Raw genomic sequence first — 27,526 nt, 5'->3', positions numbered from 1 at the left:
TGCCCTCATAACTTTCACCATCTTCAGACATAATCTGCCACAGATTCACAGACCCACAAGCTTTCACCTCAGAGAGAAACAAGCGCTCACATCCTATCTGACAGACAATATTTTGAACAAGAAGAGAAGACCTCAGTTATCTGGATTCAATTAGCCTGGTTTAAGTAGATAAAGCAGAGCAAACACAAGACAGGGCCTCCTGACTGGAGCTCCAACCGCTGACTGGTTTATTGTTCTATGCCTAAATAAGCATTTCATTTCGTAGACTCTCGGGATCCGACGCTTCTAATGAACGGGCGAATAAAACTTGTTGCATTTGTTTACAGAAAACGTCTCTGACAGACGATGAACAGCTATTGAAACAAAGCCAAGTCTGTGTTTAATTTGAGCTTTTGGCTCAATTATGACTGCAGTCTGTTCTGTGGCTGCTTCCTCGTTTTATTCCTCCCAGAAAAACAGAGAGGACACAATCAAATTTTCTCTTTTGTACAGTTTGGTTTGTATCACAGTTTGTGCTAAAGGTTACGTGTGTGTACGTATGAGTGGCTGCATATATGGCAGGCATATGTGTCCACAGGCGAGCGTGCATCCTGCTCCCTCTTTGGGGCCCCTGAGTTCTGTTAATGTTTACCAGAGCAGAGCTGCCAGGGGTCTTTTCCTCAAAGGACCAAGAGCTCTACTAAACAAAGGGACTTGGAACTTCACCTCATCTGTCTGAGGAAATATAAGCTCCCAAGTCCAATATTATCTTTCTAGATAGGACAGATAAAGGCTGCTTTTATGTCACAGAATCAAACTGTGTGTGAAAACTCTGTAAGCAGTCGATGCAGCAGATGGCTGCCTGGACGAGGAATCGCAGAGGCACGATCTCAGTATCTCCTGGCACTCAACACTCCAAACTTACAACATCTTGAACAAAGTGTCAAAGGATACGACACAGAAAACTTATCTGAAGATATTTGGCCTTTTGGTTTGCTAACATTTGCTAATTAGCACTAAACTACAGTCCGGGCTGATGGGAATGGCATCAGTCTTGCAGGTATTTGGCCATAAATCAAAGCAGAGGACAAATTCCAGTTTTGAGCTGATGACGGAGTTAGATTAAGAGTGAAGTTATTGCAATCCATCCAAAGCGGAACATGACTGTTTGTATGAAATGTCACGGCAATCCGTCCGACACAATTTCACTCAAAGCTACAAATGCAGACGTCGTGGTGGTGCTACATGAAAGGCAGAGGGTCACTAAAGTCATTATAATTCACACAAACTGGAAGATGGATATCTGTGAATAACGTTACGCCAATCCATCCAGCAGTGGGTGAAACACTTCAGTCTGAATTTCTCTGCAGATATCTTATCTCACTATTGTGCCGCGCCATCAGCTTATTTTCTAATCTTGCAGCAAATGTTTGGATTTCACAGAATATAACGTGTGAAATCTCCCTGCGTGTGAGCCTGTTTTTACAATTGGTTTGAATTTTTCATCCCTGTGTTATTGCTCAAATTGAGCGGAGGTGGGGAGCAGATCTGCTGGCAGACGTGACTGCAGCGCTGGCAGAACGCAGGCCTATTGTATGTGCCAAGACAATGAGCAAAATGTCAAATAATACAATGTGGGGGGCTTTTTAAAGCATTTATACTTCTACTCGCCTTATAAGGAGTCAAAAAAAACAAACATAATGCCGACGACTATATCTTCAAAAAGGGATTCTTTCTCAAGAGCCGGCACATTGTCCTCAGACCCTGAGGGGATGCACTCAAATCTGTTTTCGTGTTTCTTCACTGTACACTAGTTTAAAATACTCTGAAGTGATATTTTTGGTGGTTGTTTTGGGGGATCTACATTCTTGGGGTTTACATGGAACTGCCAATATTGCCATGTAAGGTCATTTCAGCTGAGAGCTTAACACGCACAGCGAGGCCTATTTTAACAACATCAACTGGAACATGTCTCTATGAGCGCTTCCATAGCTCCTCGCCTGACACCTGTTTCTCTATGCATGTTCACTCTTGACCTCTGACTGTGGAAAAGCAGCTAGTTACAGGTCACTCAGTCACTCCAGAAAAGCCACGGAGCTTAAAGAAAGTGGCTTCCTGAAGAAAAGCCAATACCAATATTGTGATAAAGATAAGGGCACTAAAATCTGACAGCTCATCTTTTCTTCTACATGAAATCCTGTTGGGTAAACACTTGTGGCTCAGCATGACTGGAACTTTAAACAGTGTGCAACAGCTCTGACAAGTGTCCGCATCTTTGCTTTCACTGACTCGATGGTTTCGCACTGTCCAACTGTGAGCTTCTTCCAAGCCGTAAACTTAAACACTCACATTGTTGTATTTTCTGAAAGCCCCGGCCTCTAAACTCAAACATCCTGGCCCCGTTTATGAAAGGCATCCACGGACAACACATCAGCCGCGGGGCAACGGGTCAACGGCATGGCGGATCACCATTCAAGCAGCCAGGCCAACGAGAACAGGGCAGCTCTATGCGACGGCCAGCCGAGAGGGCTGCAGGGAGCGCACTTCCTCCCAGGGGTCGGCCGGGGTCGGCAGGCCGGGGACGATGGGGAAGGTCTTGGCATCTAATGGACAGATTGTGTGTCTTTTCCTGTGAGTGCCGCTAAACCCAACAAGGGGAATTTCCAACTCGTCTCCAGCCATTGTACTGAGAATATTCGCTGACCACCCCGCAGCCCCCAAAACATTCAAAGGCAGGAAAGAGAAGAGCTCTTGCTGCTGACCAACAGGATATATTTACAGTAGAGGAGTCAATATGTTATTGTGAACTGGCCTCTGTCAGCAGCAGGATGTTTGGCAATCCCAGCGGCACATTTCTGGCACCGAGACACTCGGACATTCTTCTGCATCTTATCTTTTCATTAATGTGGAGAGGTGGGCCGGGGCCGTGGAGCAGCAGGTGAACGACCTACCTGTGTGTGAGTAGATAAACCACAGGGCTCCGGTCAACAGAGCCCCGATCACAAAGGCTGCGAACGCGATTCCCACCACCGTCGGAGTGTCCAGCACGTACAGAGTCTCTGCGAAACACAACGGCACGGTCAGATGTGTTGACAGCATGGAGATGATCAGCATATTTTCATAATAACACAAGTTTCATTGTTTTGGGGCATTAAACGAAAGCTGAAAGTGGAAGACTGACAGGAAATGAGGGTAAAGTTAGACTTCATAATGTCGCTTTTTATTTCATAATGTCGCTTTTCCATTTAACATCAGAAGCCCCCAACGAAATCAACTACGCATATTTCCCAAAATGTTGAACAATTCTTTAGGCGAGCAAGCTCTGCATCTAAATTCAGCCAATTAGCTTCTATTAGCTAAAGCAACAGTAGTGCTAACCTCAACCTGCTCGAGGCTGCTGCTGTAAATAACAGACATTTTGTTTAAGATTAACATGGCAGCACGTCACTCGCCTGCTAACGAGCCACGCTGTGCCGTGATTGGATTATTACCCAGCATCAAAGCTAATTCAGCGCTGCTGAGCTAGCTACCTGCCAGCTAGTTAGCCTGCTGGATGATTGGGGGCATGTGATTGGCTGACAGGTGTGACGGCAGGAACTCTCTCATGAGAGGTGTGACCTCATATGATTATGTATTTTGATAAATGTATACACACACAATGCTGAACACTCTGCGGCTCCATAAAATGTTCATTCACAGACACAATTAGAAAGAGGAGGAGTGAGAAAGTTATAAAAGCTTTGTAAAATAACTCACTCTCGGGACGATCCTCAGGGATTTCAGGTGCTGCTGCTGCAAAGAAAGAAGTAATTTTAATGTACGTTAACCATCATATATAGTGATGCACAGTATACATTATGAATTTTAATTATTCAGAAACAACCCAGCACATACTGTGAGCCAGCCTGTCAGCCACAGGCCGGAGGATCAGCAGATCGCTGATATTACTCTGTGCTGATAAGCAGTTCCCTGAGGAATGTGATACAGAAACGTGAGGCAGGAGAGCGCCGAGAAGAGCAGCTCTTCTGTGAGCCGACGGCGTCCTAAAGGATGAACCTACTCACTTCGAGCAGTTCTGCTTACCCATTTATTTCTGGAAGCCTTTCAAAAGTGAACTTAGCTGTAATGATGTCTTAACAAACAAAACAAAGGCGCTTGTGTACGGGCGAACTCAAGAGGCGAGCCTGGTCCATGTCCAAGACTCCGACACAATGGCTGCTATTCTTGGAAAGAACACCTTTGAGTTATCATCTCGCATAATGGATGATGACAGGTCATCAGAGAGGACTTTAATTTCAGAGGGGACGATGGCCAGAGGACGTCCTCTCTGCCACCCTTCAACCCTATCCCATCGCTCCCGCGTTATCGGTCCCATGTGACTTGTTATGCTAAGAATGCAGAGAGTGGCTGCGAATGCTTTCAGGCCTGCGGGCAGAAGAGAGAGGAAGAGTGCGCTAAACGGCGGCCAGAAAAGACAGTGGTGTGCACTGTTTTCCTGTAAACTTCACTCAAAGATCAGGTTTCTCATCGAACAGCGGCCATCTATATCAAGCTGAAAACTCAGCGCACCTTTTCACTCGACGCCTTGATGTCTGCGGGGAGCTGCTCTCTGCTGGACGTCTGCCGATCCGAAGATAAACTCATGCCTTGTGTTTGCAGCTTTCAGCTGCTAGCAGAGTTGGGACGGTCCTGATATCTCTGTGAACGTCATTTGTTTACGTAAGCTTGCTTGCTATGGAATGAGAGCACACCCCCATGTAATCGCTTGTTTTTGTTCAACTCTGACCTCTCCTGCAGAAACCACTCATGGCCTCCTCAAGACTCTCCACGCTCCACAGTCCAAAGCTTGTTAGCAATGAGCGTGGGTCCATACGGCCAATCAGGGCCACGTACAGCTGATGACACGCGGAGGTTTTATGTAGTGACAGCTTTCCCAGGATGAATCGACTCACAGATTTTTGATACTTGGTGGAAGAATTATGCTTCTTTAACAGCCACAATCTGCTGAGGCATGAATCCAAACTCACGTACATCAGTACAGACATCCTTTATTCAGCTCTACGATGACAGGTTTTGAGTCTTATGGTAATTTTAATAATGAAGTAAGCTGCTTGACATCAGCAGCCGATGTGAAGGACAAAAGGACCTCATTCAGCAGGTTTTAAGGTGATGCATCATCACAGGTATCAACACATTCAGCCTGTCCAAGTTAATAATATGTACTACAATAATATTAATCTCATTCATTGTAATGTAAATGATACAAACTCTTATCGTAGGTTTCATATCTTCTTATACTTCTTGTACTGGTGAAATGATATAATCTCCACTGCCAGCCTCCCAAATAAGTGATACTTTTTCAACTTTTCCTGAATGTTACCAGATCCATAAAAAAGGGCGAAAATTTATTGATGTTGTGAAGCCGTAAATCTACTTTTGATGGCAGAGCTTCGAGGCTGTTATGTTTTTCCATGCACCAAGTTGGCTACGAGTGGCCCTCTTTGATTTGTAGATCAAGTTCAGCTCTTTGGGATGCTGTCCAGTGCACAACTGCGGCCCTTGAAAAGGCTGCTTGTTTTGTTTGCCATCCCAGCATAAGAGATGCCTTTGTGTTATGAAACACCGCCTTTGAAATTGAGGCTTTTTTTCAGTGTTTATTGCATATCTGTGTTTACCTAATCCGCTCCATGGAAAATAAACCGGCTGCTCTGGCACAGCGGTGTGGGCAGTGCATGCCGCTGCCTGGCTCAGCTTACTCACTCAGTACTGCACATTTCAGAGTTCACAGTATCTCCAGCAGCTTCTTTTACATTAACAGTGGAACTTCTGAGCCAAAAAGTGACCGCATCTACATCCCTCCACCCAGCACTGAGCCACAACGTCCAATTAAAATGTACAGGAATGAATCCGCCCACTTCTGTCCAGCACAGCTCACGCTAGAGCCCGACCTATTTTTCAGGCCAATCCCTGCAGCGATATTTGAGGTTTATTGTGGCTTCTGCCTCCTGGTCGGACAGGTGTTCAGCCCCAAAGTCGTTCTCATTACCAGCTGTGTATGTTATAGTCGGGAGGCATATCAAGATCCACCTGGTCTCCCCCATTTCAGAGATCCTGGAGCTGCTGTCGGTGCTTTCTGGTTTAAATTACTGCAAACATTCAGCATCTTCGTCATTTCTCTACTGCAATTTCATGCCACTCGTCAGCTTCATATGACCTGATACAGCACATCCACAGAAAGCTCGAGTCAGCCGGTATCGGCCACGCTGATGTATCAGTCGGGCTCCGGCTCAGGCTGATTAAATTAATGTGATTACACCTTAAACTCATGACTCAGTGCGGCTGACTCAAACCGACCACGGCGTGTTGATGTCATTGCTCAGAGGGGATGCTGATTTGAAAAGCTCTGGCAGCCCACCAGAGATCGGGCACTCATGATATCACCCCATCTTAGCTGAAGTCATAATTAGTAAAATGTGATGGGGGTTACCTCAGTGCCCCCCCCCGGCTTCCAGAGGCGAGTGACTATACATGTTGATGATGGAGGGGCCTTCAGGCTCTGACTGGACTCCCAAAGCCAACAAGAAGACCACCACTCCCCTCGCTCACACACACTCCTCCCTTCTCTAGTGGAAAGGGGAGGCCACAGTGAAGGTCCTAAGTGAAAACAACTGGAGCTTGGTTCTGTATGACTCCTCTTTTTCCACCTCTCCCCCAGCATGAGCTGGTCCAGAGGAGCCGAACTGGGCCTCAGCGTTAGCACACTCCCCTTTTTTACTGCACTCAACCGCATGCTAGTATGCACACACACCCCAAAACACACTCTTGTGTACAGACATTAATGTAAACAGGCACACACACGCACACACGCATGCACAGTCACACAATACGCACACACACCGCAGTTAATGATGACCAGATGTGGGGGAGTGATGTGCAGCGTTTGCGGTTTGTGCAGTGCAGGACTGAGCTTTCTCTGGCTCCTTCGCCCTCGGACCGACTCCTCTCTTTACTCCAGCGTCCTTATCGCACTTTATACTCAAAACAATGGAAATCAAAACTTAATTCATGAAGTGTGGCGCTGATAAAACGGAAACATGGCCGAGAGAGCCACATGCATCTTATTCACGGAGAGCTCATGGCACGGAAAAGCGTAAGTAGGTGTAAATTATGTTGTTTTTTCCTTTTCACTAACCTGGTGTTTCTGGTTGACCGGATCCATCCACCACAACCAGCGGCTTGGTCGACACCTTGGTGTTCAGCATCATCTCCATGATGTTGTTCACATTGAGAGAATCGCAGGTCTCACTGGGCTGTAAGCACTGTGTGGATAACATTTGAGAAAGAATGAATTTAACGTGAAGAAAACCTACGAAAAAACAAACCTTCACTCTCTGAAAGCCGTTTATTCTCTGCAAAAAAAAAAAAAAAGGTTTTATAAAAGCAAAAATTCCCATTTCTCAAGCTCAGGTAAATGCATTCTGTCACACACGGCCGGCAGTTTAAACTTGGCAATCAAACAAACGACAAACTCATGAGTCTGACGCAGATCGTTATCAGAATATAACAATTAGCTTCAATGTCACACGTCAGCCTCGGGCCGCTACGCTATCGCCACTTTTTTCAGTGGTTGGAGGAGATTGTATGAGTCGGAGAGAAAACCCAGTTAGAGAAAAATGAAAATAATGGCTAAGATGGACTCTATTCTGCAGCTGGATACTTGGCAAACTTTACATCGATTCATGTTTCCTGCTAAGCTTTGGGTGCAGACCTGATGCTGAATGGCTCAGGTCAGCCAGAGTGAAGATGGTGCACTACCCACAAACCAAACAAACAGCTAATGCTTATAGTTGCTATCATCAGGGAAAATTATGACTAAATATCGTCGTCAACGAACCTTTATCACGTGACGAAAACGAGATGAGACGCAACGTAAATGCTGGTCATGTGAAAATAACTATAATTAAATATATAATGACGAATAAAAACGAGACTAAATGTGGTTTACAAAATAAAAACTCTGCTAAAATGTCTCTTCATTTTCGCTGACTAAAACGAGACAAAATGTTCTAATGTTATTTCATCCCGTTTAGTCGCGTTGTTACCGGCCATCGTGATAATAACCGCGATAACTAAATCGGTAATGTTACCGATTATTTTACCATGGCTTTGGTTGGTAAAATAAATATGTTGTAAATTCAAATCAGAGCGTCTTCGTGTCTGGAATGGATGTATTCTTGAGTCTATAAGCTAACAATATAATAATAAGACAACCTTGTTTGAATTGTGAAATGGGTTTGATTAAAAGAAAATTTTGGTTTCATCTATACTACTAGATACTATATTGACTGGGTTAAATAGAACTGCTTTACTAAAAAGAGACTAAAATACAATTTTCATTGAATAAAACTAGACATCAGTCATCAGTTTTCGTCGACTAAAACTAGATGAAAACAGTCAGGGATAATTCTGACTAAAATCAGACTAAAATGCTCAGGCTTTTAGTCGACTGAAACTTGACTCGACTAAAAAGAGTATGAACGTGACTAAAACTAATAAAAACTAAAATGACAGCTTGACACAAAGACTAGACTAAGACTTACATTAAAACAGGCCACCAGAAACAACACTGCTAATGCTACACACCTCTGGAGAGGCTGAAAAGACCTTGATGGCTTCATTAAACATGCAAAGAGTGAACGCGATTTGGAGAAGGTTGCACTGCGTACCGCCGGCAGCCTTTGGTTGCTCTGAGGCCTCTTGGAGCACAGCGACATCTCACAGTGCAGGAAGAGCAGGGACATGTTGAACTTGGAGTTGAAGGTGAAGCTGAAACTCTTCTTCTCCGCCTGTGTGTGAGGGACAGGGAAGTCCCTCTGAGGGTAGTACTTGACGGAGTCGTCGGTGGGGCAGACCGTCTCGATGAGAGTGTATTCTGGGGGCATTCTGGGGTTGGAGTTGGGAGAAATCGAGCACGACATGAGGGTGAACCCCAGCTCCGGATCTGATGCGGTCGATGTGACCTGAAGCACGAGAGAGAAAAAAAGCACATTTATTCTTAAAATATGTGGATCATTTATCAAGATCAGCCTCAAGCAAGCCTTCACCCTTCAGTCCAGAGCGAAACAACCAGCGCGAAAAAGAGTCTTTAAAGGAGGAAATCAACATTTTGGGAAATGCATACATTCATTATATTTGCTCTGTTACTGAGAGTTAGATGATAAGTTTGATACCACTCAAATATCTGAAGGCTGACTCTCTGAGATTCGTGTTTACTGCAGGAACATACAGTGTGAGCCAGTCCAGCTGTTAGACGTACAGCAGTGAGCATAAATAAAAAGGCGTTAGTATTCCTTCATGGGTGAATAAAGTGCTGATCTGGCCTGACAGAGAGGGAGGGTCTGCACACCTTCTGATACAAGACACAAAGATGGCTGCCATATGGGCTGTCAGTAATAAATCTAAGAGCTGAGTGATCGACAGCATCAACATGTTTAAGGTTAGAGACAGAAGCATGTCGATAAATAACACGGAGAGAAAGGTCACTTCCACAAACCCTTTTCCTGTGCTGAGATGGGAAGCAGCTTAGGTTGTCTAAATGGGTTTTAAAAGGAAATCCAGAGTGCAGATCTGAGGACGACTGTCACTTTCTTTAGCTCTATAAAAATCCAAAATGTATACTTGTATGTTTAAATCTTTCACCCCCGGAGTGTTTCTCCTTTAGGCCACAACGTTAACGTTTAGTTAACTCTCATTGAAAGTCCAAAAACCTTGATGAACCCAGTGTGTGCTACCTGCCCAGCACCAAACAGCAGACAGACACAGTCAGAGACTAACTGGGGAACTCAGTAGAGCATTTAGCAGCTAAAGAGCCAGATGTTTCCCTCAACAGCTGGTGGAGACCAAAACAGAGCTAAAAGGAGGCTGAATCTTGGACTTCATATTCATCAGGTGGACAGACAATGACTATGCTAATGTGCAACAAATTTTGTCTGCTGTTTGTGTTCCATATATCTTTCCACCCATGAGGCGTTCTCTTGAGTTATTGTTCCCCTCTTTCCTCGTGTTGGATTGTCGGTGATGGTATCCTCATCGCAAAGGTCTTCCATGCACATGCACAGAAAACTCTTTGTGACCATCTGGCTCTGCGTCCACACTGTCAGCGAAGCGTCTCCCGCTGATATCATCATAAATCATCTTTTCAAAGGACCTCAAAGTGTGAGTCCTTGCCATCTATTACATGACCTCCATAATTACTGTTGCGAAACAGACAGACAGGATTTTGAGCCAGAAAGACATGAGACACAGACATGAAGCGAGGAGATACAAAGTGGATACGAGGGGTGAAAGTGAGTGTTAGCATTTTAGCCCCAACTAGACAAAATACAAATTGACCTTGTGGATGCCACACTAAGAGATGAAAGCAGGAAGAGCTCACGTCCCAGACGGAGAGTAAACAGAGCGCAGCTTCCTACTAAAGTCTCAATTTAGGACACAAGCTGCATGAGACAACACTGAAACAAGAGGTAACGCACCGCAAATACAAAGCATACCTCCACAAAGACTTGCTGGTTTTGTGAGACAGTGAAGAAGGCCTGGCGCGAAGGGTTGACGAAGGACAGCGTGTTGTACAGCTCCATGCTAAACGTCATGTTTTTGAGCGGCGGCCTCCCGGGTGCTGGTACGATCCTGGGAAGTGTTTCTGAGGTCTCCTGGTTCTTTCGGTACGTGCAGTTGAACTAGGAGGAGAAATAAGATGAAGCCAACACAAACATCAGCAGGGATCTGACATCAGATTCCACTGCGAAACACCCTCACCCGACATGACATGACTGCGTTTGACCACATTAGGATGGACCAGAAAATAGGGAAGAAATACTGCGTAAACTAGAACAATAAGTGGGAGACGAGGAATGGATGAGACAAAGGAAAATAAGTCAGTGGAGGGAAGAAGATGGAGAAACTTTAAAATGGAAAATGTCAGGTCAAGTTCATAAAACAGACATCATGGAAAGACAGAGATTGCAAGAGCCAGATGAGTCTTAACTAGCACCAAGGGACTCTGGGAAATGGAGTTTCTTCCAAATCTGCATGATTTACGTGGAGATCTAGATGATCAGTGGTCTTGACTTGCAGACTCGCAGCTCTCGCAGAACCACAGTGATTCCACTGTCTTACCATGATGACGGACTGGTGCTCTGCAGGCTCCGTCCTCTCGAGCTCCACGGGGTCCCTTGGGAACACCAGGTCTCCAGATTCCAGATCATCATAATCCAGCGGCCTACCGCTCCCATCCTTAGTCTCAGCATGACTTATCAAAACCTGCAATCCACAGAGGAGCCCGTTACTCGCGAAACCGAAGCCACATCGGTCAGGAGGTGAAAGGAAAACTTTCACAAAATCACTTTTTTGAAGTTGTGAGCAGTATTGCTTAATTCAGGGTGTTCTGTAAGACAAAGACATGGAGATTCGGATCTTTGAGAGGGGTCGCCAAAACATTCTGCAACCATGGAGTTGGATTTAAAATGTGGGAATGTCCTGTGGCTTCCGCAGTGGGACTCACCCGGGACAAAAACCATAAAACATACTTTTAATTTCTCAGCAGAGCAGAGGAATGTCAGGGGTCTGACATGAGAGCACGCTGCTTTAAGAAAACTCTGATTTAATGAGGTGAGAGGACAATCTCAATGACACTAACAGTGTTTTCCTAAGTCTGCACCAAACGTTAGCTGACCTGCTGTCGGTGCCACAGATGAATTAAATCAACATGTCACAGGACAGAAGAAACAACAGCCGAAGCAGATCATCTTTGAAGTGCAGGGAAAAAACAATGTAAGTCTTTTAACTGGAGGTCAAAGGTTATCCCTGCACCCAAACGCTGACACAAAAGACAACCTTGGACGTGCGCCCGGGTTTTTTAATCTGCACTGGACAGAAAATGTGCTGTTCCAAAGTTCCTCCACAAAAGATTTCTAAAGATTGGGGAGGAAGTGATTCATCCTTGCTTGTTAGAACAAACACGCTGAATGAATGCATTCCATAATAATGAAGATAAGTGGGGATGTCAGATGTGAATGCTGAGTCCCATGAAAGCCCTCAAGTGTTCACTTTTCCATAAAATGTTTTTAAAGAGGAACAGAAAATTGATTCTGTCTCACTTTTTGTGTTACGAAATATAAACTGTAATAAAGCAGCTGCTGCTTTCGTGCATTTTTTCATATTTTCTAATGATCCAAAAAGATGAAAGAATTTGTGGAAACAGTGTTAAAGCTTCAAGTTTCTGATTGGGCGTTTCCCAACAGGTAGTCCTGGAAGCTCCGCACTCCACAAGCTGCTCAGCAATTCAAGCATGACGCAGAATAAAAACAGAGATTATCGCAAAGTAACGTATGGTGTCACGGTTTAAACATCTCAGTTAATCTCAGTTTAACTGTTAAGAAAACACCTTCTTTGCACTCATGTCATGAACTTGGAGGCCACGTTTCATGGTTCAGGTTAAGCATCTTTATTGGCACGACTGGTTTAAAGTAAAATCTAATAATAGGTACGGTACTCACAGAGTTGATGTGGAGGGCCATTGGGCTCCCCTGCATGGGATACACGGTGGTCAGACAGCCGGTCAGAGGAGTTTCCAGTGTGTAGTGGGTGGCATTGACGGTTGCTCTGCACGCTGGGTCCTGGAGCGTCAGGTTGGCATGAGCGAACCCATTCGCCTGAGGAAACATCAAAAAATGGCAACGCTGGATGAAGATGCAAAAAACTTTTCTTTATTAACTCATTTTCAGACTTGTAAAAGAAAAAAAAAGAACCAAAAAGTCAAAGCTGTGTGAAAGACTTCGAGTTCTCAGGAATAAACAAATCCCACAAGGTGGTCTCGCTCCAGCTCCAGCTTCTCCTAATTACAGTCGATGCCAGTTTCCATTCTGTGATGTGGGCTGACTGCGCTGTCGCTGTGTTCACACGCCAAATGCTGGAAAGCGTCCTGTTCGCTTCAATGTCAGCCTGTGTATAACAGGAACGCTGGCATTTCAATAAAGAGCAATAGAGTAATGACAGCATTTCTCACAGCACTCACAAGCACTTCTTTTGATTTCACTTTTGTAGGACTGAAGCTAACTTTGACGAGGTTATCTTTACGTATACACAGCGCAGCCGGGCGAAACTGATCTCTGCAGCTGAAGGACGCGTTTCAGACATCAACAGCCTGTCAGCACGGACGTTTATGTTGGCCTTTTCTAATCCGAGTGATTGATCCAGACGCTGGCATTCTCTCTGGGTGTCCTCCGTGTTTGCTGTTCTTTGTTCTTCGTCACAGTTTGTCACATCAAGTCCGTGTCGCAAGAGCAGAGACGTAAAAACAAAAAGCTCATCTGACCGAGCAGACCATGAAATCATTTTCAGATGTGTGACTTGAATCACATGTGAGATCACTGATGACACTGGCTAAAGTCTGGGCGGGAAACAAATCACTTGATTGGTTTTTGCTGCTCAGACTTGTGAGTGAAGTGTTATAAAGCACCAAAAATGAGCGTTCCTGAAAATGAAAATGAATATATGTGCAGCTTTGGTAGTAAATAAACTGAAATATGTTGTTGTTGTTTTGTGCCTCTGTTTTGCTTTGTGACATAGAATCAAACTAAAGTATTCAAACATGTGTTTCCATGCTGGACACAGTCATGGCGTCCACTCACCTGCAGGCTTTCTTTGTCGATGCTGACCACCATCCTTGTGTCCTCACACTGCACGCTGAGGCCAACGCTCAGAACGCCCTGCTGCTCCTCGGGCTCGCCGTTCTCCCAGGGCCGCTCGTCGAGGGCGGAGGGCAGAGGCAGGGCAGGAGGGAAGGGAAAGGGCAGGCTGGAGCGTCGGGAAGCAGCTCCGGGTCCTGGATGAGGACTGGAGTCACGCAGGATGGACAGCTCTGGAGGAAACATGCTCTCCAGAGGATCCACCACATCTGGAAGTCGCACATGGTTAGAAGCTCACGAGGCTGATTTTACAGGGGGGGAAATTACACAGGACTACAACTATAAAACCAGTTTACAATTTCACGCTAGTTTCTCTATGAGGACTGTGAAATGTGCAATATTAGTCATGTAAAAACTGCAGCAGCTGCTTAAATGTACGTCTTGTGCACAAAGTTTTAGCACAAACTCTGCTGCAGTTTAATTCAAACCGAGTGGAGAATTCAGAGGATGTTTCTTCAGCTTACCTGGCTCTCTGAGGCGGATATTGAAGTGGTTAGCCACAGGAGTGCTGGTGTAAGATGTGACGGGATTGAAGCCATGCTCCCTTGCCCACTTGATCAAGGCTTGAGACCCCGACGGCAAGTGCTCCTTGGGGGACGTTGACACCTGCACCAGTCTTTCCATGTTTGAGCTGACGCTCACGGTATCAGAGGCCTGTGGAAAAGCAAGCAGATGTCTAACTAATTTTGTCTTGTTTTCCATCAAAAGCAACAAATGATCATTTCTAATAAAACCCACAGATTTAAGTAAGCTCCCTTAATCTTCTGAACTGGGTGACATGATTTACTGTTCAAATATTACAAAGATATTCAGCTTCATGTACAGTCCTGCACTCATTCTGTGTCAGGAGTGAATCATGGGTATAAGTGTGAGGTCATGGGCGTGTCACAGCTCAATCATTGCTGAGAAAGCAACACGTACGTTTGCTCTTAAAGCTCGTGTCCTGCCCTGCAGCATACCCTCCCTGTGAGGGAGGAATGATTCCTTCTCACAGCCATTTCCCACACATTCACGTCTCTTGAGCAACGGCGAGGAGAACCCTCTGTCTGACAGGGTTTTACGAGGCTATCATATCGCATACATAGCTGACACGCTCCCAAACGCTGGTTGCACAAGCACAGCATCCTGTGTACCGCTGTCAAATAAAAGTCAAAATGTCAGCTACGTGGGAACAAAAAAGGGCCTCGTGTTTAGAAGGACCATCCGTCTGTGGCTTAATGAGACCATGAGGCAGCAAACAGGTAAAACTCAACAGGAAACACACATTCATCCATTTGCAAGCCAAATTTCACGACAATCTATTAAGTAGGGTAATCAAATAAAAAGCCAGCCTCATGGTGGCGCTAGAAGAAAAGTCAGTGGATCACCAGAGTCAACAGGATACATCACCTGAGGACCATGAACATGCAAAATCTTCTGTTTATGTTCAGATATTTCAGCCTGGACCAGAAATAAAGGCATTACCATCCACAGAGCCATGCTAATTATCTTTTCATCATCTTGCATGGCTAAAAATGATCTCCGTCCTTATCCAAACTGCTTTACTGTGCGCGTGTGAATCATCGCCATCCATTTGCGCCACTCTGTGAGCACCACAGGCTGTGACCTGGCATTACACTCACACAACCTGACTTACTGACTGTACAGCGATGAGCAGGCAGCTGTACAAACACACGGCGCCCGGCAGAAGTGCAGCGTCACGGCTGCAGCAGCCCTGCAGGAGTATCAGCGTTACAGGCTGAGGGAACACAGAACCCCCTGCACACCTCCAGCGCAAACAGCACAGGGCTAACGGCAGAGAGGTGCACGACACAACGAGCGTCGGCCGAGCAGTGGATACAGATGAATTACTTCGGGAAACGTAAAATATGGGTGAGTTTCTTTCAGTTTGACTGCAGTGAGTTTGTTGTTCTAAAAACAGGGTTTAAAATTCCAACCCCGGAGCGATTGCAGAGGTTGGACACCTGCCAGTTCTCCATCAACATGATGTACAGTTGAACCACTCTTCCAAAGTGTTCATACTCTAGGTGTCATATTCTCAGACATCCTGAGAGACTTGAGGAACATTAACGAAGATTTAATATCAAAACTGTATATTCCTACTCAGCACTGATATGTATTAAAGCGTAACTCTCAGTAAAGGGCACTCTGATATATTGCAGTAATTAGCCAGTGTTTGTCTTCTGTGTGTGCTGAGGAGGTCCTAACAGCTCGCTGCTTAACGCAGCGCCTGAAGCAAAGCGCTGCTCATAATTCACATTCTGACTGATGGCAAGCGGCTCAGGCTCTATGTGCAGTCGCCTTGCCTCTGAAAATACGTGATGCCCCCACCGCTCCCGGCCTCGGATCTCCGAATGTGATGACAATCCCCGGAGCTGCCGCGGTGAAATTTCACAGTTCCTCCTAACCTGTGATCCCCAGCCTCTCCTGCAGCGGGGACCAGGCACCAATTCAACACACACTCGGGTGTGACAAAATCTTTGGTCGGCGGTGCGAAGTGATGACATTTCTGTCTGCGACATGACTTGAGAGCCACTGCGATGTGTGATAAGACTAAATAAAACCTCGGTGGTGAAGACTGGAAATGGAAAAAAAAGATGTTCCTGGGTGAAAGGCTTTTATCTGCTGTCACGCTGCTAGCTTACCACGACGTGCAGCACGCCGATCACATTGTGGGCCTTGATGACCCAGTTGACAGACTTGGCGCACTTGAGCAGCAAGACGACGTCACGATGCAGCGGGGCATCGTCCTCCAGAGGCCGCAGCTCCACGATGACATCCACCTGGAAAGCGCTGCAGAAAAGGAGGGAGAAGAAGAATTTTGGATGGTTAGGCCGTCTTACTGTTATCATGCCCTCTGTGTCTGGCCAACTAATTAAAAAGCTGGATGCGTTCCCAGAAAAAAAGCAGACATATGCACGACAGACCAGATAGCAGCAGAGTGAGATACAGCACAGCTACCAGCACATTCCCAGATCTGAGGCCTTTTGGGTGCAGAGAACGATTGCTCCACTGGGGGAGTGATGAGATTATCTGGCAACCTGGACTGTGAGTCCCAGTTTTGAAATATCTTTCTCAAAAGAACACCACTAAGTGAACTGTACCCCCCGCCTTCATGGAAGTTTCCATCCAAAACCAACTCTGCAGAGATTAGTGAGAGAATCTTGACCTCCAAAATAAACTATGACAACATGTTTTCTTGGCTTCGGCTGCTTTGGCTGCTCACCTGCTGGAGTTGGGGGCTTGGAGCTCGATGATGTGGACTTCTCGGTCTTTGTCGGGTCCAGACAGGACACAACCCTTTGATGTCTGGGGCTCCACGTAGCCGCCCAGGTAGTTCAGAGACAGGAACTTGGTATCAATCTTGCAGGTGTCAGAAAACACTGGATCTGAAAGCGGAGAGATGTTTATGTTAGTCTTCAGGGGGTTCTGCGAGGCTATTTTGAGGCCCTAAATGAGAAATACGGCTTTTTGTTACCCCTCCGCCGCAGGGGGGTTGGAGCAGAAGGTCAGCTACAGAACAGCACCCCCTGTTTCTGGGAGGAATTCAATGACCTCCTCATGGAGACTTCAGTCGGGTGGATGTTTGCTTTGACCCAGGCGTTCCAGCTGAACAACAGCTTCCCTGCTCAGCCCTGCAGCTGGTACTCCCATTGTCTCAGCACCACCAAGGCCAAGTCCTGTTGGATGAGGTTGGGTGTGCTCCGGTTGGCACGATCAGTCTTCTGATCAACAGGGAAATTTCTCTTTTGGCTTGACGTGGGAAAGCTAAGCCAGGGGTTTTATCAGAATTTCGCTACAATACCAGGACAATAATATTCACAAACACATTTAATCAAACCTTCGAGTGTTTTTTCCTCCACTTTCACCACTGCTCAAAAACTGGTGAACTGCTAAGAAAGCACCTTGAGAACATGACGAGTCAGGCCTCGTCTCAGCACTCAGAGAAAACACAAGACAGCTGCTTCCTTATTTGGCAAACAGAGCCTTGGACACAGTGTAAACTGAAGGCTGGCACCTTCCTCTCCGGAACCCTTGTGGCACCGGTGTGGGCCTGGTTAGGAAGCAAAGTGAGGATCTGTCCATCTTCATGAAACACGACTAATGATGTGAAGGAGTGGAAATCTACAGCTCTTTGCTCGGAGTAAACATCACGGCAGCCTGGGCTGGGGCCAAACCACAGCCCCCTAATGACACAAACCAAACGCCCGAAGGCTGAGCAACCGCTGTGCTCTGCAGAACGTAGAGAGAGGAGCTCTCACCGGCACTGGTGGAGCTGGTACTCCTCCAGACGTGAGCTGTGGTTTATTTCCACGCAGTAAAAGATGCTCATTAAAAACAAGACGTCCCGTCTGAGAGCTGATGCATCGTGAGGTCGGACGTGCCGTCTGTTCGCCGTGTGGAGAGGCCAGCAGACGACGGAGAATCGAGTGTGAAGATCAATCAGGGTGTCCCCTGAGAATCCCCCAGCGCTCCTGCACTGCAGACGCACTCCCCCTCACCTTACTTATAGGAAAAATGTGGCCGGCAGAGTCTACCTCCTGTTTACCTCTGCTTATTTCCACCTGACATTTGGTCAACCTGTGTAGGACGAGTTCACCAAATCTGGTACAGATTTCCACCAGAAAATCTCCCCAGGATTTTCAACATTTTTCTTTTTTACTGCAGGGCTTATCATGAAAACCACAGAGGTAACGTCAGTCAGCAGAAGAGAAATGACATTTCTAAAGATTAAATACCAAGTTCCCCGTTTTACTGTTTGCTTCAAATCACTATCTACACCTCTATTTGTCTCACACTAACACATTAACACACATGCAATCATACAGGAAAACAGAAAACCTACATCTGAATGGTCTCAAGACCCTCATTTGAGGTCATATTTTCAACTCTTAAGCTTTCTACCAGCCTGCTGTATACACACACCACTACCAGGTAACATTACTGGTGATGTTGGTCATTAAGTTAACGCTGCCCTTACTGACCATTAGTGGTGCTATGGTGCAATGATCTGGTGGCCCCCATGTTGTTTGTGTCATGCATGTACATGACGCTCGTCTCACGCTTTTCGGTGATTGACAGTTGGCAGCAGCAACATGGAGATAAGCGTAACAATGATCCCACAAAGGCAGACGGCAGTTTGCAAACATGGACAGAAACATGCACAGATGGAAAAGTCAGTCAAAGAGACAGACTCACTTTTTCTCAAAACAGAAAGCTGTGGTCTCAGTACCTGAATGTGCAGTTCTGGTCTTTTTTGCTCATAGAAACACACCAACAGAATCACTTTCAATATTGATTATCTGCCGATTTTTTTGTCTTTTCACCAGTTAATCATTTGGGCGGTAAAATATAACAAAATGGTGAAAATCACAATTTCCTATTTTCTGCCTTCAAATTGTTTGTTTTGTCTGAATAACAGTCCAGATTCAACCAATATTCAGGTTCTTATTCCATAAGACACAAAAAGCAGCAAATCCTCACATTGGAGAAACTGAGTTTAACAATTAATCAATTGTCAAAATGGTTGGTCATTACTTTTCTGTCAATTGACTGATTGATTACCCCAGTAATCGTTTCCGCTCCAATGAAAAGATCGTAAAGAGCTGAAGAGAGAAAGTGCTGTGCATGAGGTGATTTTAAGTTTGTTGTAAATGAACACAGATCTCAAACAGCTAATCCACGCAGTGCAGTGAGTTTAAGGCTGTGAGCAGCCACGTCTCAGGTTCACCACAGCTCGCTGTGAAATGCTGTGAAAGGCTGGATGACTGCTGAAGGAAGGAAATTCTTTTCCCAGAGTAGCGCATGTAAACCTGCAGCAGGGGCTCAAACACAAAAGCTAAGTTAAGTTCTGGGGAGCTGAAGGGGAGCAGGGAGGCGTGCCTCGGGGCCTGGAGCTATGTTGGGAATTTTGGGAATCCAGTACACACCTTCTCCGACTTTGATGTAGATGTCTTGAGTCATCCTGAGCTCAGAGAAGGAGGTGACTGCCCTGTACTTCTTCTGGGCGAAGTTGAGGAGGTGCTCATTGCCATGGGGAAGGGTCTCCTTCTGGATCTGGCAGGAGAGGGAGAAGTTTCCTGGCTGGAAGTGGACCTCTGAGCCCTCAGATACCTTGAGGAGGGGAAAAGGGGGAGCATTAGAGGACAAAAAAGCTGCTGATGAGCTGTTCTCACACAGTTTTTTTGGAGATATTTTCCAAATTATTTATCAGATATTTTAGATTTGACTTAAAACAATAACTTCTCACGAGTTTTACAGCAGCATAAGCACATAAAAGTGGAATGAACTCCGCTCATCCCTGTGTGACACTGTAAAATGAAGAACCTGCAGGCGGACTGAAAGAAGAGTTTCCAAAATTAAACCTGCTCTGTAAACAGTGGTGCTTCACACTCCATCCCAGCCGTTATTTCAAAGCTTCTACAAATACGCTCCACGTATTTTTACACATGCTCCTCTGCACAATAAGGTGTCTGGTTTCCAGTGTTTAGACAGGACACCGCGTTGTAGTGCGTCATCACAAATGTGTAGGACTGCTTCCAAATGGCCACAGGAGGACGACGAAGAAGACACGCACACATCACACAGGCAGGAAGGCCAGCAGGTGGGCGCACACACTCAGTAAAACACACAAATGTCGAAGGCACGTATGCTAGCTAAACTGCTAGCATGGTGATTAGCGTCCTGAACGCAGCTGAAAAGACACGAAACGGAGGGAGAAGCAGGGAAGCTGCCCGAGCCGCTCTGAGGAGGGACCACCCCTTCGGCACTTAATGGAGCTCAGCCCATATGCCTCATTTCAGAGAGATAAACATTCACATGTGCTGAAAAACCGGCCGAACAACCAAATGAGTCCAAGCACACGGTCTAGACAGCCTACCTCATTTTATTTCCATGCTTGTTTTTCTTTCTCCCTAGGTATCCTATCTGCATGCATGAGCTGAGGCAGTGCTGGCAGGCCCAATTAAAACATTAAGCCTGTTTCCATCCAAGAGGAATACGTCAGACCACTGCTTTGTGATGATGTTATGAAGCTGTCCCTAAATTGTAGTCATACTTTAATGATAATAGAACAATATCCCTTTGGGGTGTTTAGGTTTTTCAGACATAACTATTCAAATCCCTTCATGCGCAACATCTGTCTGACCTCTGGACGCTCCTCTCGATGTTCCTGGCATTGTCACTAGAGGCAGTAAATACTGAGGCGTAGGAGACAGACTCTGTCGAAGAATTCAGGTTGATTTTATTTTTAGTGTGTTTACTACAGCGAGAAGTAACAGAAAGAAAGATGGCGGAGAGGTGGTTCCCTGAGCCGGCGAGGAGGGGCCGGGGTTTCTTCGCTAACCTTGCCAAGCTCAGCACAGTTTATCGGTTTAATTGCGGGAATACGACTGTAATTAGTCGCAAAGAATTAGAGGGGAAAGCCTGAAAGCCAAATTAGCTCCAGGCCTTCCAGAGCGCTGAAAACCTCAGGAATTTGAATCGGGGAAGTGAAGGACCCACTGTGGGCTTTAACAAACTCTCTCTCTGCCTGTCTGTCTGCGCTGCTGCATGCCCTGTTGACAGACCAGAAAAAGCTCTATTTTCCTGGCCAAAGCCAGCGCTACAGATGCAGTTTTTCAGCAATTTTCCTCTTGTGCAAGTCCGTGTTTCTGCATGTGCGCCTGTTTGGTACTTTCCTGGCATCGCATGTGAATGTGTTTTTCCTGAGGTGGGATGAGAGGCACAGCAGAGCGCAGCGCAACTCTGGTGCTCATTTCAGCACGAAGTTGCATTTGTGTTAAAACCTGCGCAGCATATGCAGATGAGGCAAATTCTGGTGACTTTAACACGTTTTTAAGATTGATATGTGCACCACAATGCAGATTCTTCCTACTATCATCCACCTGACTGTAATCTGTGCACAGTGTGCAAACTTGTTGGATGTTTTCCACGCAGCTGATGAAACACCTGCAGTCATCACACAGCAGATGGAGTGATGCATATTTCATCTTCATTAAATATTTAAATCCGCCGGCTGCGATATGATCGGTCAGCATCTGAAGGTAAATATTGTTCTGTGTTCTTCCAAACATCGCACTGGAAAGCTTTTACTCAGAGATTCCAAGTTTAAGAGCAAAAACCATCGCAGCTGTCCTCAGGACGAGTCCAGAGCTCCATCAAATCTGTCTGGACATTTTAATCATCAGCAAAAAGTCCAAACTTCGCTTCCTCCAGAGAGAAACTTCTTTTTTTTGGTCATGTCGAGAAGATTATTACGCCGAGTTTTCCATTCTGACATTTTGGACTCGCAGTCCTGTTTATAAATATTTGCAGTTGCGGCTTATGTGCATGGAGGCATATTCATGTAATCAGTAACACCACAAAAACGATCCATCAGACCAACAAATAAAACATGTTATGGAAAATATTTACATACAAATAGCTCACACATGTGTTTGAACCTCTGGAGTCCAGTTTGCAGTCCTGTACTCGTCCCTCATCAGCTCAGCTCAGCTCGAGCCGTTAACATACGAGCTGACCCGGGTCCATGATCGCATACAGGCTGCGACTGGACAGTGAAGGCAGCTCACCAACGTTACAGCTGAGTCTGAGTTTGTGCCTGCAGACTCTGCCTCTGTTTGCACCACAGTTAATAAAGATGGAGGCCTGAAGGGGCTGGAGAACAAAGAGCAATTTCTTTCATCGGTTTGAATAAAACATCTAAATAGAAAAATGCAGAATATATAAACGACACGATAGCACGTACTACTTACATAAGATTTCCCTGAATACTCTAAATGCTGTTACTTTTGTCAGCACAAAAAACAAAAAGCCTTATTAAATTCGAAGAAAACTTTCACAATAACAAAACTTTATTTATTTAAATGCAAAATTTCACACCAATGAATCTGTCTTGTTTGTATTTGTCTCATCTAGAAAAAGCTCTAACAGACTCTAAAAGACTGAGCTTGCAGCAGAGGTCTCACGTCTGCATGCAGCTGCTGACTGCCAAGCAAAGCATAACCTCCCTGTATCGAACAGAGCTCATCTCTTACTGAGCAGTCTAAATCTGCTCCTCCTAAAAACCGTCTTGAAGCTCTTGTAATGCGTTCTGAAGTTGAATTACATGAACGCTGCAGATTACATCGCCTTAAGAGGAATTCCTCAGACTTGGCGGTTGAGTGCAAAGAAAGAATGAAGCAGAAGTTAGTGACATACTGCGAGGACTGACAGTCATGCTTTCATGTATGTAATGCTAGAAACTCATGCGCTGATGTTTGTAATGGTATTTGCAGGCGGGCGCGCTCACTGTGTCTTGACTAATATAAAATAAGTTCAGCATCGTATCTCTTCTCTTAAGACAACACTTCTTCGTTCCTTATGTACTGTGATAAAAGCACATCTGCCAGCTCTGTGTACCCTACAAAACATTTAACAGTATATTTCCTGCCCTTTCTGCCTGTGAGCATCAACATATCACAGCCATATGTGCAGTAAATTGAAGAAGGCACGCCAAATGTTTGAGATCAATTATCATGGAGCTGTAATCCTCCACCTCTCGCTGAGCAACACCCCGAGCCCGGGAAATCGCAAAAGGCTGTTTGGAAACGAAGAGGTGTTGCAAACAGAGAAAGTGCGGAAAGGGTTGATAGAAAATATGAGCATGCAATAACTCTCTGGTGATATTAATGTGATAAACGCTTTGGTGGCTGAGTTGATCTCGTCTCTCTTGATGGGATACGTGGAGCTAATCACGCTGCTCGCTGCAAATGTGTGCGCGTTCCTGTGAACTGGCAGCCTCTGTTGTGGAGAAAACAATACCATATGTCTCCGCGCCACTCTGGAGCGTTCCTGTCTCCAAATAAAAACCAATAGTGGCTGCCCATGGTTTCCATTAACAATCAAACTGAGAGCTGAGCTCGTGTGTGAGAGCGAGAGAGCTCGTGCTACAAGCCTTCAGCTAATGAAAGAAATGCAGGAGTGAAAAGGCAAAGCTTGGCTAACAAACAATAGGCAACACAGGCCAACAGCAAAACTACAGTGTTGTTCCATGAGAGTCATAAAACATTTGATCCAGATCAAGCCTTTCAAGCAGAGATGCAACGCAGCCCCCCTGCACTCGCCCCCAAAAAGAAATACATCCATTTGGCCACAAAGTCAACACACTCTGCACATGTGTCTCACTCAGCGTCCCTTGGTAAAATAAAATTTGGCCCGATGTCAGCGTTCATATTTCAAGTCATTTCTGACCCCCGGTGATTCCTGTCTGCTGCTGATGGACACGGAGTGCTGCGGAGAACATGTTTTACAACAAAAGTCTGGATTCTGGCATTTTCAAAGACGGCAGCGTCCACTGGCCAACAGAAACAGTGTGCTCAGCGTCTCTGAAGCTTTTCCAGGCAGCCCATCTGCGTCCACCAGCCCAGAGCACTGGGACCAGGAAACAAAGAGTGGCAGGCCTGGTTCAGGGTCCAATTAGTCCCAGGAAACAGCTTCTCCAGTGGAAAGGCAGTGGTGAGGGAGGTCCGCTGCTGGATTTCTGTGTTAAACCCAAAACCAGCTCCTGCATTTGTACTTTTACTGATGCAAATGTTTAATTTAACAGACCAGTTACGACCTGCAGTCCAGGTCCAAGCATATTAACAGAACATATTCGTTTGTGGGGTCAAAGGTCAGAGAGCCAGAGTTCAGAGACATCGGCAGCTCCATCCTGCTCCTGATTGGATTTAAGTAAATTTACAGAGAAGCGACTTCAGCCAGCCCAAAAATACACGTGCAAAACGGTTTGTCCTCGTCCTAAAAGCCTTTTCTCTCATGTAAAAAGAGGAAACATATGGTTTAAAAATATGAGCAGGTATGTAAGCTAAGCCAAACAGGGTTGTGCTTTTCCTTATGATGCTATGAGTAACTGCTGCTTCTTCATCTACATGACTCTACACTGATCGACAGTAAAGATGCCGTCACAGTATGTAGGCATCAGATTAACGTTGCAGCTACAGCTATTACTGCCAGCAACACTCGTCAAATGAGAAGCCGGCTTTGGTCTTCCTCAGACAGCTCACTCCTCTGGTTTTAAACTGTGCCGTGCAAAGACAGAGTGTGAACAGTGAAGAGAAGCCTGGGGTTGTTCTTCCAGCAGGATGCTGCAGGTGTTTGAGTTGTGTGGCATGTTAAGGAGGTGTGGAGAGAGCCTGAGAAGAGGAGCACAGTCTGGTTCTGCTCTGCGTTACAGCCCTGAGCAGCCAGGCCGGCGGATAAGATACCAACAGCCTGCACTGCCAGCGGCCTCAGCGCTGTCACTCAAACACAAAACGCTTAACACCTGATTCAGAGAGGGGCCCGACAGTCAGGCAAAGCCATTAGCTCATCTTTATCTGACTGCACAGTTCATCCTCTTTATCTCTCCACGTCCCACTTTAAAAACCATCATTATGTGTCAGACAGGTATCAAACAGAGAGTGAGTGAATGCTTCAGATTAACAGCTGAGCACGAGCAGCTTCTGTGAATTAATCTGAAGGCACTTGCTCCTCTAAAACAGAAATGTGTCTTATCATTGAAAAAGTACATTCAGAGCAGATTCTTTCTCATGTGAGATTAAGAAGATGGGAAACTCCTCGCTCTGCCTGGACCGTGGGCTTCAGTGAGGGCTGTCAGCTGGCTTCTGTCTGCCAGCACTGACAAGGGGAGACATTTACTGTGATGCCGACCTGCTGGTCTCTGCAGAAACACCATCTCAATGGCCGCACATGATCACAGCTTAGGAAAACACGAGCAGGCCAGATGCACATCCATCTGCGTGATACACATCAGTGTCTCTTGACATGAGAACATTTTCATTTCTGCAGGAAATAATAACTGAACAGTAACAGCAGGGTCCTCTTAACGGAAATGCTTATTTGGAAGCGAGATGAGTAGAAAACTAGCTTTAACTTTGACTATGCAACCATTTTTAGCGCACAGTAATGATTTTAAATGCAGAGGCGATGAGTTATGAAGACGTCTGCTTGATGAAAGTCGTGTCGGATAAGCCTAAAAAGTCTCATATGGTCTAGAAGAAGCGTATTAATCCTGTGGCTGCTCTAAATGTCAAAGAGGCCGTCTATCTAAGGGGAACACAAGGCTCTTTGTATAATATGTGTGTTGGTGCATGTGTATAGATGAGCCTGCGCATAACGCAAGGATTTTGTAATAGAGGATTTTTTTTTTCTCTGTGTCACATTGGCTTTCACAGCAGGATGTTTTACTCATGAGAAGTAAGCAAGAAAACACTCGACCACATATGGAAAGAATCTGTGTACCTGATACTGCATTCTTGCAGAATGCAGTGGTGTTAACGTACAATTGAAAATGATTACTTCTGGGAAGCCAAAAATACAGAAAAGCCTTCAGAGCATATGAGAGAAAACAGTTTTCATTACAATATGGTATAGTTAAGCCACGGCTGAGGCTGCTGGGTCTCATTTTACCATGATTGTCTCATGTGATGCACAGGCTTTGAAGCATCCATTTTTACATTTTTATTAAGTTTCCCAGTGAGGCCCCATGGCACCTTTGCTAAATATGGCTGGCTCTCCAGGGGACCAGTGAGATGACCCTCACCACAACGTCTGTTCCTCCCTCATATGGACCCTGGTCCTCACATAACCCTCGGCTGAGTTATTCTGATATTGCTGAAAACTCTAAAGTGAGACGTCACTTTTAAAAGAAGAAAAAAACAACTCACAGACAATAAAACAAAACATTTCTAAACTCAGTGCTCTGGACGTTTTGCTGCAGCAGCCACGTCTGGTCTGCTATGAACGGTAGTTTCTGGTGGCTAACAACAAAAGCAACTGACTCAAGAGAATCATGGTAAATGAAGGCAAATTCAATGTGTTGCTGTCGTGTAACGCTGGCCCGACGCGAGATAAGAGGAGCCACGCTGATTCTGTCTTCTCAGACGTGCCTTTTTTTTTTTTCATTTTTGCTCAAAACGTCGACCCCGGACTCCCCACTCTGAAACTGTTCGGCATAAACGCTGACTGTATGGCCAAAATCAGTCAAGATGTCTATTGTGCACGAGGCGTAACGGCCACTTGGTGGCCACAGCAGCTGCTGCTCTACAAAAGTGAGATGAAGATGAAGATTTTGAATTTCGAATAATCAACTTCTGGATCAGCTGCACCGGAGATTAGACCCCGAATGCAGTTATTAAGATGATCATTACTGACAAAACCAATCAGCAATATAACTCGTTTCAGTAAATATCAGATGGTTAGGGATCAGCAGAGCAGCAGAGCTTCAGCTGGTCGCTGCCAAACATTCCCCCTCGTTAGGGTTTGCGTGGAGTTTGGATACGCCCTGTCAGATCTGAACAGCTGCCACGATATCAACAGACTGTTTGGGGGGGTAGTCAGGGTATGGCTATGTCTGTGGTTATGGAGTGTGAATGAAGCTGACAAAGCACATTTCATAGGTGTTACACCATGATGTGAGGCACTGATGCTGAGTTTGAGTTTGGCAAAGAAATGATAGTAAAAAAAGAAAAAATAAACCTCCTGAATCGTTTGATATAAATCAAGAAAATCCAAATTAGTCAAACTAATCTAAAGAAGCATCTTACAGTCACATAAACTAAAATGTTCAGACGTCTGCACAGCTCTGAGAAGACTGCACAGCTGTAGCTCAGCACAGAAACATTATGCATGTATATACAGAGATTAATGCCTCGCCACAATGACTGTGCACGCATGCCGCTCAGATGGAATCATGGGAAACCCTTTGTGAGTGTGGAAAGGCTTCCTCTGCAAATTTCTATCACTCTGAATGTTTCTCAGAG

At 45.5% G+C, this 27,526-nt stretch overlaps 1 protein-coding gene across 1 annotated transcript in view; it reads right to left on the bottom strand.

Annotated features, from left to right (window-relative positions):
- tgfbr3 (transforming growth factor, beta receptor III) overlaps positions 1-27,526 on the bottom strand; it is a 62,004-nt gene that overhangs the window by 861 nt on the left and 33,617 nt on the right. Inside the window, exons 5-16 of the mRNA XM_070960916.1 lie at positions 19,655-19,838; positions 16,951-17,113; positions 16,370-16,517; positions 14,189-14,378; positions 13,668-13,933; positions 12,534-12,689; positions 11,155-11,298; positions 10,530-10,715; positions 8,706-8,999; positions 7,172-7,298; positions 3,736-3,771; positions 2,931-3,038 (exon numbers count right to left, since the gene is read on the bottom strand). Coding sequence (XP_070817017.1) covers positions 2,931-3,038; positions 3,736-3,771; positions 7,172-7,298; positions 8,706-8,999; positions 10,530-10,715; positions 11,155-11,298; positions 12,534-12,689; positions 13,668-13,933; positions 14,189-14,378; positions 16,370-16,517; positions 16,951-17,113; positions 19,655-19,838 — 2,002 coding nt within the window. The remainder of the gene's footprint in view (positions 1-2,930; positions 3,039-3,735; positions 3,772-7,171; positions 7,299-8,705; positions 9,000-10,529; positions 10,716-11,154; positions 11,299-12,533; positions 12,690-13,667; positions 13,934-14,188; positions 14,379-16,369; positions 16,518-16,950; positions 17,114-19,654; positions 19,839-27,526) is intronic.

This window comes from Chaetodon trifascialis, chromosome 4 (assembly GCF_039877785.1).
Source record: "Chaetodon trifascialis isolate fChaTrf1 chromosome 4, fChaTrf1.hap1, whole genome shotgun sequence".
NCBI classification, from domain to species: domain Eukaryota; kingdom Metazoa; phylum Chordata; class Actinopteri; order Chaetodontiformes; family Chaetodontidae; genus Chaetodon; species Chaetodon trifascialis.
Note: the sequence above shows the minus strand (reverse complement) of the source record. Positions and strands in the feature narration are given on the sequence as shown.